The sequence below is a fragment of the Pieris rapae genome, chromosome 7 (assembly GCF_905147795.1).
Source record: "Pieris rapae chromosome 7, ilPieRapa1.1, whole genome shotgun sequence".
Classification (NCBI taxonomy): Eukaryota; Metazoa; Arthropoda; class Insecta; order Lepidoptera; family Pieridae; genus Pieris; species Pieris rapae.
The window spans coordinates 4,497,678-4,514,189 of NC_059515.1; the positions used below are offsets into that span (position 1 = coordinate 4,497,678).

The following is a 16,512-nucleotide window of genomic DNA, read 5'->3' on the forward strand; positions in this document are numbered from 1 at the left end:
AATTGTGTCGTTGACAATCAACATCTAGTGCAGACCTCACAGATCAAGCAGACTAGCTCTATTCGTGATACGATATACCTAATTCTTAGATAATTAAAGTACTTACAACCCTGTAAACTATATTATGTAGTAAAGAAAATAAATATTGATTTATCACGTACATTGCAGTTACAATTTGCCCCACGCTGACAGTTGATTAAGTGGCAGCATACTGAATTACTGACGTACAGTTAACAGCTGATATAAAATTTAAAATTAACCGTTTTCTTGTGTATAAATTTGTTAAGAATTTGACATTACAATGTTTACAAATTAAAATAAAAACTAGAAGTACTGAACTCAAATTTTTTTCAACCACTTCATTGATATTCGCAATTGAAACAACAGTGCTTGTGCGCCGGGTTGAATCAAACAATGTTATCAGATAATATAGAAAAATTAATTGAAGAGAAACGGAGGGAATTAGAAAAGGAAAAAGTTATCTTGGGGTTATCACAAGAAAAAGAGCGGTTAAACAGCAAGGTATACCTACATTAAATTAAACGTTCATGCACTTTCTAATAAACTTATAATTTTGTCTATTATTGGGAAAGTCTTCTATTCGTAACGTGTTCGCATCCCTTAAGGTATTATTTATGTTTATATATAGCATAGCAGGTAGTTTAGATAATGTATGATTTATACTAACCTTAGGGTTTATACTAAGAATCTTCGAAAAAATCAAGTATATAAACTATGCGTACTGTGACATGGCAATTTGAAGCTTATTGCTTATTGACGGCGCGGCATAACCGGTGTATTGATCTACAGCGCAGACGTTTCGCTCTCTGAAAAACCTAGACTTGTTAAATGTAAATATAACACATCTTAGTGTACTGCAGTCGTCTTTCAGTACTGAAGGCTTGTCTTGCTCCCGAAAAAAAACACGAAACTGCAACATCTACTTGATGCAGCTCTAAAGGGTAATTTTTAGTTTGAGAAAATATCTGTGTAATGTGTATATTCACATATGCCTAAATGGCATCAGTGAACAAGATTTTTTGTGACTATTCTAATTACCTGAGATTAAAATTTAAAAAAATAATAGGAATATAATTTACACTCAGGCATGACATTAATTCTTTTTCCGTCTTGAAAGGTTACTATAGAATCCTATATTTTTCTAATTCAGTTGTGACTTTCAAGAATTGTATGTATTAAATATTTCTCACAAATAGAACTTAGATTGTTAACATTGATATGCTTCTTATATAAATATTCAAACATTCTAACTACATTTTAAAATTAAACCTTAATTTATCACATTTGTGATTGGGTTTTAGATGGAACTATTCATATTTTATTAACTGCTTCTAGACATAGATACTACTTACCTTTCATACAGCCCCTTACCTTGTTATTTATTGATAACACATTATGGCATTCTTAATAACTAAACGTAATGAGAATTTCTATTATTCAGTATTGAGGAATGGATCAAAGCTTTTTAAATTATTTACTTTTATTTAAACATTACTTAAGTGATGGATATTTTTTAGACATTACCTTCACTGTTTCACAAGGTATGTTATACTCAATAATTTTTACAGGATGAGAAAAACAAAGATAATATAGAAGCACCACAAAGAGTTAAGTTCAACAGAAGGAGAGCTCTGTCAGAGAACAATGAAACAACTCAAGAGGAAAGTGAAGAAAAAGATATTTCACCTGGTTTAGAGCGATACATTCGGGTAAGCTAAATTGTAAATGTAAAATTTTATTTGTTTCTTTGCATTATCTTTCATGGTTAGAGAAGTTATCATTTAAACAATCTCTAAAAATTTTATATGCTTTAGAAATATAAATGTTAATGATAAACATAAAATGCAAAAGATTTTTATCTTATAGACTTTTAAAATACATATAAATAAACAAATCATATAGGTATAACTAGTTATATTATGTAAATAAGGTTATATTATGGTATAAAATTTTCACAAAACACATTGAAGTTTTGTGAAAATTTTCAGTCCTATTCTCTGATACCAATTTGCTGGCATCTGTAAAAAATCAAATTATATATTTGAGATTGTTTAAAAATATTCTCTTCATTATTTTAACGTCGACGATTAAACAAAACCTAAAGAAGACTTGAGGTTGAATAAGGATGAATTCATTATTGGCAATGCCATATCAACTAAACTGAGATAAATCTGCGCCTACGCCACTTGCAAAAAGCATGTGTTTATTTCGTTACCAATGTCAATTCCTATGTAATGTAAGATGAAATCGTTTTTGTTCTTTAAATTACTAAATAAAAGTCATAAAATTACGTTCATCAAATTTGTAATTGAGATTTAACGTATAATTAAAAACATATGTTCATAAACTAACAATTTAATGACTTGTGATTTCATGTCATTAATATTTTTTTTACGTAATACCATTGTTGTAACTCAAACTCGTTTATTAGAAATTATTTTTAATCTCTAGGATTCCTATGTAGACCAGTATCAATATTAATACCCATGTATAACGAATCATATGCTATATTCAAGTTAACCACTCAAGCGTGTCAGATAACAGGTATGGTATAAAACTGTGATTATAATAGAAGGAATTGTAGGTACAGTCTTTAACATCCTTATGGTACTTTTCCGCAGCACCAAAACTTTGTGTGAAAATTCCCACTTAAGTATTTCCGAATCAATTCGACTTAGGTTCCTCCAAGAAAAGAGCGTACCAATTCTTTAATATAAAATTAATTAAAAAAAGCTAGTCACAATTTTGAATATTGTATTAAAAAATATACAAAAGATTTTTGTAGTCTTCTTCTTCTAAGTTCCTATCGTTACAATTGACAAGTAACGAAGACATGGTGTTTTTATAATATGTAATTTTCTTTTCATAACATTGTTTTAAATATCGTAATTAATATTGTCTATTGGCTGCAGATGTAGATATTACCGCTAATAGTATAAGAATACAATGCATTGTTTGTCCAAGGACACGAGCTGTGACTGTTCATTATATTTAATCAAATACTAACATTAAACGGACTTATAATAGGATAAAATAAAAAATAAAAAAAATATCTTCGCCGTTTAAATCTTGCTGACTTGACTTGAGCTTGACTGTTTAAACAGTCAAAAAAACAACTGTTTAGGTATTAATATGGCTATTAGGTAAAGACAGACAAATACGCACTTCAAAGTCATTTTCTTTTATTGTATATTTAACATTAACGTGATTGTAAAATACATTAAATACTTATATTTTATATAACAATAACACAATGTTATTATCTAGGCAAAACGCTATATTACAGGGATCAGCATGTAGTTTCAGGAGAGATTCGGATGCTGTAGATTTTTTTTAACTAAGCTCAGAAAAAATACAATTGTTAATAAATAAAACAAATAATAATAATAATTAAATTCTGAAGTCTAAAACCTAAAACAATACAAAGCAATATTTGGCGGCCCAAGCTTGAACCTTCCCTGTCCGCCTGTTACCTTTGATCTACTACACTACTACTACTATACTACTACTACTATTCTACATACTTCCGATATTGGAATACAGCTTGCTAGTTTTTATTAGCTTCTAGCATTAGAAGAAAGGGGGTTCTTCTTCTCTGTGCTATATAATTAATAAAAAGATTCTGTGTCATGTCAAATTAAGCAGGGCCGCGTTACAAACTTTTTGCCTTCAAAATAATTAAGAACTGGATACAATTCTCAATCTCATAGGGTAAAAATCAGGGTAATTGATGACGTATGTCAGGCGTATAAGGCTGATCTACATGCCTTGCGAAACATACTCTATGAAACAGATGTAAAATGCATCTGCCTTATATACAAGAAGTTCCAAGGTGCTATTATGAGAGCAATTTACCTCTCACGTAACTTATAATACCAAGTGAGTATAAAACTCAATGCAAACAGCGAAAACCATTAAATGACGCAAGCATGCACAAAATATGGCATCGGGCATTGTTTTGCTCAATGGATTTGAGTGTTCTTGGCACGAACATTATTTTTAGTTTTAACCTTTACCCCGCAAATATCACATTTAAAATGTATTTGTTGATTTTAGAAATTAATTAAATACCATAACTATTTTGTTTATGGTATACCCGAACAAGTTAAAAAAAATGTTTATCTTGAACTAAATACAACTTGTTACGACTCGTGTAGTAATGATCCTTCACGACATCATTTGGGAAATTCGAGTCGAGTCTTGCATGGTTTATGTACATACATAAACCATGCCAGACTCGATGTATATCAATCAATGGCGGCGTCAATGGACCAATCACAATCAAGCGACACTATACCTAGTTCGGTTTTTTACGTATGCTTTGAGCTATCATCCAATTTCTATAAGTCAAACACTCCAATATATGAAGAAATGTGCAAGTAATAGGAAAAACAAATCGGTTCCCGTACTATAATCATAAATAATAAAAATCTACAAACTATCTATTAATGTATTACTTCCTTTCGAATCAGGTACTTTCTAACCCATTTACGGTTTTATTGTGATAGTAAAAGAATTAATTATAAACTCGGTAACATCTGTATTGCCAATAATTGAATATTCATTGCAATAACTCGTAGTGTGAAAACGTTTACACTGTACTGCATAGCACTTTCGCACCCGAGCGTACAGTTTCAAAAGAAGCGCCGACGGTTATGGTGCTATTGTTGAAATATCTACATGAGTGTACTCATTGTGTGAATTAGTTTTTTAGAGTAATTTAATACGAGGTGAAGTTAATTAAAAGATTATGTATAGATCGGAGGTAAGGGTTTTCGTATTTAACAATATAATTTTCGTAAATTTAGAATAAAATGAAACTTGCAAAAACCTTTTTAGAAATTTACATATAAAAACTTAATGTTGTATAAGTATTTCGTAGTAAGTATCGTATAAGTATTTGAAATAATGAAGGGTACACCCGGAATATCGTAATAAGTAATATAAGTAAACTTGTTTATATACTTAATTTCAAACTATTAACTTCTTAATCTTCGAAGTAAAAGTTAGTTACACCGTGCTTGCTGGATCGAATCTGATGTGTGATCGTAAAATTTATTGTTAATTTTTATGTTAATAAAAAGAACGTTACCTAATAATTCTTATTAGACTTAAAAGAAATCGTTTAATATGGTAGAGTGAAGCAGAAATTATTATGATCTTAGAATATAATTATATGTTAGTGGCCGCGTGTTCGCTCAGTCGAGAAATTCAACTTGCCATTTATCTGAATTTGAAATTCGAATTTCAATTTCGATGTTTGAATTACGTATTGAGAGGGGTATGCCTGCAGCGAGATTAATAAAATATTAGCACTGCAGCAATTTCAGTGAATTTCTGATACTACTAAGTTATGCAAATTAGTTTCCACTATAAACTCAAAGGTTTGTTGGTTTGATAAGATTTTTCGCTGATAAATAACTATCTATTATAAATGCAAGATTTGTTTTAAACTGATTTGATTAATTTTAGTACTTGATAGATATTGTAGATGACATCAATGGAAGATTATTTTTATTTTAACTTGGAAAAAAATATTGAATATTTTTTTAACAATTTTATTCGGTTTGATAATTGCAAACCTATATATATGTATACATAAGAGTTATATTTATGCCCGATAGCGAAACAAAACCGCACCTGTTTACCCTGTCACACCCAAGGAAACACCCTAAAATGTCCACACCCATTGATTAAATGAACCAAAAGCGTTTATGTGAAATACATAAGTTTTGTTTTTCAATATTCCTAGTATTTTGATTGAAACTTTTTCTGATATGAGCAAATCTTTCAGTCTCTTAGGTGTAAAGCAACGTCTTGAATCTTGATATCAATGCGAAATTGTAGATTTATAAATAGTCTACAAGTCAATTAACATTATTGTACATTTATTGATTGTTAAAAAATAAAATCATACCCTTTCTAGGTCAGAACTATTATTGTTAAAATTGCTAAGTGAGAAAACTAAATGCGCCCAATCTCGTCAATACCCGCACTACCCTCAGCGCAAAAACATTTCGGATTTTTACAATGGAATCATATTTCGCGCTAAGTCTCGACTCTAGGTAGCGGGTAACCCCCGTATATGTCTATGAGTCAGTCTTCTATTTACCCCTAAAACCTAATTAACATCTAAAGTATTAGACCAGACACATTTATACGTTTTGGTGAGCATTGGGCTCAGACTATCTGTGCCCTTAAATCCGAAACTATTACTATTTCATAGAGAATAAAACCCTTGACCTCCGGCTTATATATCGTACGTTTCTGAGGTAAATGTAACAATATTCGTAAATATAAAAGACTGAATTAATGATCCAATTTTTTAATCTCCTTAAGTAAAGTTATGTAAGCCGCTCTGTGATGTCACGCCGGAAAATAGTCAAGGGCGAATGATGGTGCCAGCCTTCGATAGTGTAACCTTCACAGTTTAATTACGTCATTTAATTAGATATCTCTTCTAATTTTACTTTATACAAATGTTGCTCAAATGTTGGCGCCTACTTGTATTAGTTCAATAGCCTGCTAATGCGGTGGCAGACATTTTGTTTGTATGCTATTGTTTCGTTTACGACTTTTTCCTCACAACGTCATCAATATTTGGATCTAATACATGCCGGTTGCGTTTTTTCTTTCACGAGTAACAGTTTAAATGCCCTTAATTGCGCGCATAACGTTTGCCTAACACTGATCTTTTATTCTATTTGTATACATATATGTTACAAATGACATGTAAAGGACATAGGACACGTAGGTGTAATCACAGAGCACTGACCTTTTAATATACATATTGCGTGTCTGGGCAATTTTAAGTACCACAAAAACAAGTTCAAAACAATATTTGGATCATACTTCTGTGATTTGTCCAAACAATACCTCTGTCCTCCTACCTATCCACAATACGTTAATTACAAATCTTTAGGCTGTAACAGTTTACATACTTATTTACTTTAGTCATTTGTATTAGACCTTTCAACTGCGTCTTTTAGTAACGTTAAAAAAAGTTAATGATGATTAATTGTTTATGTATAAAAATAAAATAGGGGCAATTTAAAGAGAATTGAACACAGCTTATCTGGGGCTGGCTATATTCGGTAGTGGGCTGATCGGTTTTATAGAAAGCATTGTTGGGTGCCTTTCTGGAACCTAATTCGCTGTTTTACTGTTGATTTTTTTTCTGCTTTACCAACAATGTCTCGTATTTTTTTGTGTGCTTATTTTATCTTATATATGTTGTAATTGTAATTTTTATTTTTTGTAACACTTATGTTTACTTTAATTGTCATACATTTTAGATGGAAGATAGGTTTAGTAGTATGATGATTTACGTGTTAGTTTAACCTAGTATAAATCCGTCGTGCGTAAAAAATATAGACTCGGCTTTAATTTCCAATTTCTTTTGGTATCCGTTTTCGCTAGTGGATCTCACCAATTATCCGTAATGCGTTTGTTGCAAATGAATTAAATCATTGGAGCGCGTTAATGCGACACTGAATATTAATGCCATTTGTTCCGGCTTAATTAAGCTGTACGAAGAATTTTAGGCCGTATTTCAGTATTTAACGATCTGAAAATCATCTTATTATATAATTCGTTATACCTTTTTTCTTACAGTGCTTAGTCAAAAGCTAGGCTATTTAAAAGAGTGACCAAGAGTTTATTACCAGTTCTTCTCGCCCGTTCTACCGCATTATTTGCGAACTGGCAGTAAATAAAAATTCAAAACTTATTGTACGTTTGACGTGAAGAGCACATTAAGATAATTGTGTATTTTGATTTGACTTTAATCGCACTATCTTTTAGTGTGAGTTTGTTTTGGAATGTGTATTCGCCGGTCTCAGGGTAAGATTTAGTTATAAATCTGACTTCTGTACAAATAAAGAAAAATTTATTAGATTTTCACATATGGGAGGCATAGTTCGCGCTAAGGTCATGCACATTTAATTTAACGGTTCTTCCATAGGCTCTGTAAAAATTGTTACGAAGAAAAAACTTATATAACATTTTACGCCCTAACAAAATTTTGATTAAACCGTCAATATGGTCACACCCTGATATCGTCGCGACTACTTGAATGTAGAACTAACACGCCACAATTATAAAGCAGAACATTGCATGTTACGCGCGATACACCACATAAAATCAGGATCAAATAGGATTTCGTGATTGCAATAATAATATTTTATATTAAATTAATAAAAATTATTAAATCTAGTATATTTTAAGACGGAAAAAATTAAGACGAAAAGTTGTAACGGCGAAGCTAACGACATCTCTATTATGGAACGGATTTTTTTAGTAAATAAATGTACATAGGGGTCTCAGTAGATGTCTCTATCTTCAGATTTGTTGTCAGAATGAAAGACAATAAATTAATTCAAAATAATAATTTTAGGCACTCTAATTCCTAAAATTGAGCCTTTTTTGTTAATAATAAATATATATTTACAATTCCTTCACTAATTAATCAAAGGAATTTCGTTCTATCCGGGTGTCCCTTTGACAACTACCAAGTTTTTTTTCATTTGTAGAAAAATGATTTTTGACAGCCGACCTACCTAATAACGCTCAAGAAAAAACGTTTTTATGTCCCTTGAAAAGTAATCTCTGCTCCTGTTCAGTAATTCTGTGTAAATTATAGTATAAATGCCGCTGAAAACGTGCGTTTGATTATGATTGGGAAGCAGATGTTTCACGTCGCGAAGTGGAGATGTTTCCCAATCATAAGCAGAACACGCGTTTCGTCTTTTTTTCTTACCAGGTTCTCTTTATTTAATATAATAATTTAATAGAAACCAGTCAAACTGTTAAACAAGGCGTCATGTTCTTAATATTTAGTTAACTTATGTCAGACATTCCGATACGTATTTAAACTGAAATTTTCGAATAAAACGAACTCTTTAAGATGAGAGAATAAAGAGAAATAAGGACCTATATATTGTTTTATTTAATAATTTCAGCGCTACCTGGGTCTTCCAGTTATGTTAAAGGCAGGTGAATATTCCCCCAACAACCCATTGCTACGAGGGGAGCGGTCATCCGGCGATGTTCTTCTTGGGTTGGGGGAGTATGAGCGACGTAGGAATACGCTGCGAAAGATACGACAGAGACAGTATAAGGAGTATCTTGATGAGGTATTTCTAGGGTTTACATAATTAACACTTGATATAAGTCGTTTTGTGTATGTAAGGATTTAAAATTAACGGGTTGCTTTGCGTTCGACCCTCGGTTGTGCACCAATTGACTTTCTTTCTATGTACGCAATTAATTTTAATTTATTTAATGTGTGAAGGAAAGCATCGTGAGGAAACCAGCTCAAGAAGTAAACGGCTGAGCGTGCGTCAGACACAGGGGACTGATCGCCTCATTGCCTAATATATCAACAAATGACCATTTGTTTGATACATAAATCAAGCCTAGACCTAATAAGTTGTATAATTACTGTTGGGATTTTCACCCCATAAAGACCAAAGTAAACTTAATGGTATATTAACCTAGTGGTAGATATTTGAAACAAACCTTAAGACATTAATTTATATGTAAAGCTTATAGTACGTTTATAAATAAAATTACTTACTTAAATTCTATGTCGACTTAGCAAGCGAAAATAAAACAAGAAGAGCGAGAAAAGGCAGAGCGCGAGAAAAAGGAGAGAGAAGAAAAAGAAAGATTGGCAGAAGAAAGAGAAAGAGAGCGCGAACGGCTGGAGTTGGAGAGAGAGAGATATAGTCCGGAAAGACGACGAGCCAGCTTCACTAGTAGCAATGTTTCTGGGGCTAATAATGCGTATAATAGGTAATATGGTGGATATGTTTTTAATATTAACAGTTAGTAAAGTATCTTCTATTAAGAACTGTAAAATTATATGAATAAATCTACTTAACTTTAAACCAGTTAATATATAATGCCAGACAGTTGTATATGTATTCTATAAGATATTCTATAATATATTTGCATATACATTTAAGGGTCTGTTTCACAATGTCCGGATAAGTTCTAAATAAGCTATTTGTTACTTATTCGTAGGATAAAAACTATTTTTGTGTTTCACGACTGTCAGATAGCTCTATTCGTAATGAAATGCCAAGTATCTTATTCGGAACTTTTATCTTTCGAATAATTTGTGTGTTGCATAGCTATTTGGTACTTTTTCCATACATTGTGAAACAGGCCCTAAAAGTAACAAATGAATATTTAAACATTTTGATTTAAATCAATTGTTTTGATATGATTTTTTTTCAAGTAATTTATGAACAAATTTACACTTACAAAATTAATTACATACAGGTCAAATTGACAACCTCCTTTCAAAAGTCATGCTAAAATGTAGCTTATAGAAACAACAATATAAACTTACTCCACTAAAATTAGTTGGTCTGTTGGGTTGAAGTTGCCCAGTTGACCCGGTCTATTTATCAACCTACTCATTGTACTTGCTCGACTTGCTATTGCATTTCAAGGCCCCTTCTGACACCCCAGCAATAAGACAAAATAAATCATTGATAAAAAGCTATTTTGTATCTTGCTTTAACGAATAATATGAATATTTCAGTAAAGTGGATACAGCAGTTCAAGTAGACAGACATAGGCCGCTCTCCGTTGCAGTGCAGACGGACGACAACGATTTTTTTCCAACAAGAACAGGAATATCGGTATGAATTTAATAATTTTACCGTAAAACGTAGTCATAAGGTACAAATGTCGGGAATGTTGGGAAGCGCGCAATTGTCCGCCTACAACGGATCTAAATTTGTTATTAATCCAATATAACTGAACATTCGAATACTTCGCGATTTCAATAGATTGGACCACAGCTTATCCGGAGAAAGAGATTTAGAGAAAGCATTGTTGGGTGCCTTTCTTGAACCCAATTTGCTGTTCTGCTTATAATTTTTTTCTGCTCGAAGTACCAACAATTTCTGATAATTTTATTGTGTTATATATGTTTTATTGTATTTCTAATTTTTTTTTTTCGTAAAACTTATGTTTACGATTCTTGTCATACATTTAAGATGGAAGATATGTCGTAAACTCAATAAATAAATAAATAAAAAATAAAAACATTAATTATTTTACAGCTACCCTCAAAACAGCTCCTAACACAAGCGGAAAGAGAGTTGTCCCCTCGCACTGTAGGTGTCAAACCGGCCACTTGGTCCAGTAACTATGAAGATAGAGGCAGGAGAAGAAGGAGCTATGGCGATTTTGATGGTAAGTTTTTTTTGTATATAAAAGTGGGGCAAACGAGCCTGCGGGACGCCCAAAAAATCAGTCGTCGCAGCCCATAGACACCCATTTTTAGCGGATGCGTTGCCGGCCTTTAAGGGAGGAGTACGCTCTTTTGAATTTTTGGAGGTCGTATCTCTCAGGGAAGACCCTCGCCGGTAGTCGATTCCGCAGTTCGCTAGTTCGCAAAAGAAAATGCCTTGTGAAACGGACCGTGGAAGATTTCCAGCCATCAAGGCGATGTTGGTGAATTCATGGGGCTCGTATGATGCTGAAACGAGGCAGGAGGGATCATTCCAAAGAATTCCTCAGTTAAAAAGGATTGTATTTTGACCAGTACATTAGGAAAACCGTCCCCTTATTACGATTTCTAACTTAATATATTGTATTGTATAACTTAGCACTAAATTAGATTAAATAATTTAAACAATATATATTTGACTGAATCGCTCTAAATTAACTAAGGTTACTCAAGTAACAAATTTTAAACCAAGTTAACTTTTTGAACCGCGGCTAAACCCAAAATATAAATCCAAATAATTGTGTTACGTAAATTTCAGAAACATTCCAAAATCTAAGTTAAATATGTTTAAAATATCTATTTGGGCATTTTAAAGTATTTGCATTTGCCCTATATTCGCATGTATAATAAAAAATGTGATTCCAGCTCGGACGTCGTCAAACACAGACAAACAGACGTACAGGCCCTCAATATTGGATGCCGATGTTATATCATTGAGGAACTTACAAGCTGAAAAGGTAAGTCTTTATTACAAATGTAAATTCTGATGGAAATAGTTTGTTCTTGTCGTTAAGAAAACAGACCCCGTTGACCCAGTATTTAATAAAAAAGTTGTTTATAGTTAAAACTGTCAATTACACATTTGTAGTGATTGACAGTTATTGACATTAACAAATGTCAATACCTGGCTGACTGATTGGTGTGATTTTTTAAAAATCTTTATGTAAATTGCCGTCATGTACACGGTATATTAGTTATATATATACATTCTCCTAATTATGAGCGCACTAATCCTGCAGCCGGATCTCGTACTATATTGATCTATGACTGATATACGTCAAATGTATTCTCTCTAATTGCCCATACTATAAAAAGTTCTGTCCTTTTTATTAAAATGAATTTAAACTTTAGCATACATTTAACTGAACAAATTTAAATTGATTAAAGAACATTAAGTTGTTATTTAAGATTGAAGAATTCTTATTAAATTAAGTAAATTTAATTCTTTATGATATAGTGAATAATATTATATAGACTTAAATAAATTATATTACTCATGTGAGCGAACCCAGAATCTGTGTCTTGGATTAACTGTTTCATGCTAGTAGAAAAAACTATGAATGACAGACGAAGTTATTTTTTTGTGTACCATATTTAGGAGGCTGCAGCGCGACGTCAGTTCTATCAGCAAGAGTTACGTAATCAAATAGAAGAACAGCAGAGAATAAAAGAAGAGAGGAAGAATAGAGAAAAGTGAGTAAAGATACTTGAATTTTAGATTGATTATATATCGGATAATCAATATATAATCAATCTAAAATTCAAGTCACAATCACAATAAGGGCTTTTTAAGACATTTCTGAATCGATACGATATAGAAATCTGCAATAGAAGAATATACTGAAAGTATGTTCTTCTTTTGCAAGGCCGGCAACGTACTCGCAAGTCTCTTGGATGCAGGTTTCCATTGTAGCACTCAATTGTAAGTGGCCGATTGTTTGCCCCGTATCATAAAGCAGATACATATCTCAAACATTACTGAGCCGATTTTGATGAAACTTTGACTCTGTCAACAAAGACAGAGTAACTCTGACTTTGTTTCTCAGAAATTTGTGAACAACTTTAGCTAAATGTTACATGATAGCCTAAAAATAAGATTAAACTGATAAGCTCCTTTTTTGAAGTTAAATAAAAATCAATGTTTCAATATTTTCAGAATGTTGGAACAAGCCGAAATGAGGCGTCTCGAACAACAACTTCGTTCGTTGAAAATGGCACAAGAAAGCGAAATTGATAGACATAGAGATATCAATAGCAAGGTAAGAATTCTAAAATTACCTCATTATACATTAAATAAATAAGTACACAAAATTACACTATAGTAGTAACTTAAATTGATTAGGAATTCTATTCAGAGTCAAAAACTTACTGTCAATAAACTCCCGTATGTCAAAAATGTCACCGTCTTCACATACGCGAGCTTTACTAAGTTTTAGTATAGACTCTGAATCGATACAAATCTCGCAATTTTTTTAAATAAAATAACGGACTTATCTATTATCTAGGTATATTACGATTTATTCAATTCCTTCTCAGATGCAGAGAAATTCAGCGGAATATGATATGCAGAGGACATCACTACAGCAGGAAATAGATGAAGAAAGATCTCAAATGAAACGTCACACAGATACCAATAGTTATTTTGAAAAGCCTTACACCGTTAATGTACCAGATACAGCAATATTTTCACCTAACTACGATCTCGAAAATTACTTGAGAAAAAATCTCAATCCAACCAAAGAGAGCCTCCGTCTCGGTAGTAAAAGACATGATAACTGGAAAGAAAGAGAAAACTGGTATGAGGAAACACCGTACCGTCACGAAGTTTATGATTATAAAGATCTCAATGAAAACAGGCAAATAGCAAATGAAAAAGTTAAAAGCGATAAATGTAAGGTAGATACTAATAGATACAGGCAAGCAAGTTATAGAAGCGAATTTGATACTCTGCCCATACCAGTTTTACGGCATTCGCCAAAACACCAAGTGAAAGAAGAGGAAAAGTATGAGAAAAACGAATTAAGCGAGGAGATGCAACTTGTTGATGACAAGTGGAAAGTACCCGCAGTTCAAAAGAATATTTTGAAAAATTTGAAAAGTGAGGGTAGGAATATAAATATTTTGACCCAACTGGGTTCCATACGACGCCAACTTCAATTGGAGCAAATGAAGTTAGATAAAATTAAACAAACCGATTTTTAAGTATATTATGTCAAAATTTTAAATCACATTTTTTATGAATAAAATACAGCGGTTAGTTAATTGTTATTAATTAAAAAAAGAATAGACTGATTGTCAAATAAAAATCAAAACGTAACTGATAATGTTACTGTGGTCTCTTTCTAAAATCATTAACATGACGTTAACATTTCGCAATTACGTCACATAAATACTTTGACAATTTACATTCGTAAGCAAAAAGAGAATAGCCAATACCGCTGTTTCTTCTTAATAAATATAAATTAAAATTACAAATTTAGAGTTCGTGCTATTAATTTCAATTGAGGAAATACCAAAATGAAAATTTAATGTGTCGTTTTGAATCTATGGTCAGTCTATTTATCTTTAAAATTTTAATAAATTACCGTCCGTAAGCTTGCTAAATAAAATATTTTTGCTGAATTTTTATAATATATTTTATTAATATTCGTTAATTTGTTCGCTAATTTTGATGGATGTCAAAATTAAATCGAGCAAAATTTGATTTTATATATTTGTTCTAACTTGTTGTGTTTCATTGGTGTTGCTATTTTTTTATTTGAATGTGTCTTATTTTCATTTAGAAGTGTTATTTCATTTTAACTAAACCTGTCTCTTTTCGTCATACTTAAAATATAAATTGAGAGAAAAAGACGAACGAGTTGCATGTACTCCGGAAAATAAAAACAATCCGAAATTTCTACTAATTTGTACACATTGGAAATTAACGTAGTTTTAAAATATTTCCTTTAAATGCGGCTTATTCTATGCGGGTTTTGAAGTATTTAATAAAATCCTCTAATATTCTCCCATATTCCAATATAGGTCTAGAATTCATGGTCATATCGTCTAAATAATTTGTAAACCAAATGTTGCTCCTAAATTCATACTTCTACTAGAGCATAGCCAAAAAGTTATTACGTAGTGTAGTGCCAAATAGGTTTTTGATTTTTTAAATTTTATCCTTGTCTTCGAGATTTGATGATTGTAAAACATTTTTATTAAAGGTATGAAAATTGTGATGATAAATCGAAAACATTTATGGAAAATAATTTTATTGCACTCTTAAACTACTATTTGTTCCATCTCATTGAAAACACAATTTGATAGAAAGAGACGAAAAAGTTTTAGAGTGAGTGAGACATAGATCGTTGGTTTGTTCAAGGACAATAAAAAAATATTTTGTTAATAACTTGATTAACAGTAAGTTAAATGTTTTGTAAAACATGGCATTCAAACGTAGATTGGCTTAAATTGTGGGTACGTTTATTTGTGGGTACTTTTAAATAAAAATGTTTTAACAATAAACTATGCACGTTTTCCCATTTCTATTATCAGTAGAAAGTAATGTTAAGTTTAATCCTATAGTTGAATGTATTATGTGCGTTACAATTTTCTATTAATATTCGTAGTAAGTAGTGTTATTTAGTAACTGTGTAATCCAAAAGTGTATCAATTAAACAGCAAAAACAATTAATTATACTAAATCTCAGTGAACCTTAGCAGAAGAAAAAAGTAATGAAAGAAGTAAATTGCAGTAAAGAAATGATGTATTAGTATAATTGTTAATTTGGACAACATTTTATTTGTCTACAGGATGGTGCCAGCGGTTTAATATTGTTTTCCGAGGTTTTATCTTTAAAACTTTTTTGAAAGCTTTGCCGCATTAACGATATTATTAGCAAATTTTTGTTGAAGTTTCTACGTTTTAAGTGGCCTTTAATATTGTCGCGAATTGCGTTAGTCTTGTGTTAGTTCGCGGAATATTGTTATTAAAAGACTGGTATAGATTAAGAACTCGAGCTTGATTGAGAAAGTGATAGGTTGAGCCATAGTGAAGTAATATAATATGTCACATCCATTTTGAAACGCAGTAAATGAAGAATGACTAGATTGTCTTTTTCTAACATCATGTATAAAGCATATAAGGGACTGAGTGCTAAAGATCTCTTACGATATTTTTACTTGCGTTGCAAATTTGATGTTTTTACTCATTTTAATATAGCGCCATCTATATAAAATATACAGTTAAAATAAAATAAAAATTAATATTAAGCTTTGTATGGTTTTTAATCTGTTGCTATAAGTAATAATTATTTAAATAAAATAATGTTATAATCGAACTTCGTGTTTTACTTAAAATCATTACAATTTTGTTTCCCTATGAATGAATATGAAACTCGAAATTTTAACTGGATTAACAAAATTTTACTAATTAGGTTCCGTAATTTCCCCAATTTATGAATGCTTTATAATTATGTTTT

General features: G+C 31.4%; 1 protein-coding gene across 3 annotated transcripts; it reads left to right on the top strand.

The window, feature by feature from the left end:
• Positions 1 to 324: 324 nt before the first annotated feature.
• Positions 325 to 16,371, top strand: LOC110993584 (trichohyalin). Of its 3 annotated transcripts, none has more exons than XM_045628963.1 (10): positions 325 to 522; positions 1,590 to 1,730; positions 8,982 to 9,155; positions 9,620 to 9,816; positions 10,574 to 10,673; positions 11,100 to 11,232; positions 11,915 to 12,006; positions 12,648 to 12,742; positions 13,206 to 13,308; positions 13,586 to 16,371. In XM_045628963.1, exons 1-10 carry the CDS (start codon positions 415 to 417, stop codon positions 14,249 to 14,251), a joined length of 1,809 nt encoding a protein of 602 aa, XP_045484919.1. In that variant the 5' UTR covers positions 325 to 414; the 3' UTR covers positions 14,252 to 16,371. The 3 variants fall into 3 exon arrangements, with proteins under 3 accessions (XP_045484919.1, XP_045484921.1, XP_045484920.1); XM_045628965.1 differs by lacking the exon at positions 325 to 522 and adding an exon at positions 804 to 962; XM_045628964.1 differs by lacking the exons at positions 325 to 522; positions 1,590 to 1,730 and adding an exon at positions 4,661 to 4,786.
• The last annotated feature ends 141 nt before the right edge of the window (positions 16,372 to 16,512 follow it).

Bases quoted from the DNA above. Each gene is read 5' to 3' on its own strand.
- LOC110993584 (XM_045628963.1), top strand. From the start codon at position 415: ATGTTATCAGATAATATAGAAAAATTAATTGAAGAGAAACGGAGGGAA. The intron at 9,156-9,619 runs GTATTTCTAGGG...ATGTCGACTTAG, and splicing joins ATAAGGAGTATCTTGATGAG to CAAGCGAAAATAAAACAAGA. The intron at 12,007-12,647 runs GTAAGTCTTTAT...TACCATATTTAG, and splicing joins GGAACTTACAAGCTGAAAAG to GAGGCTGCAGCGCGACGTCA.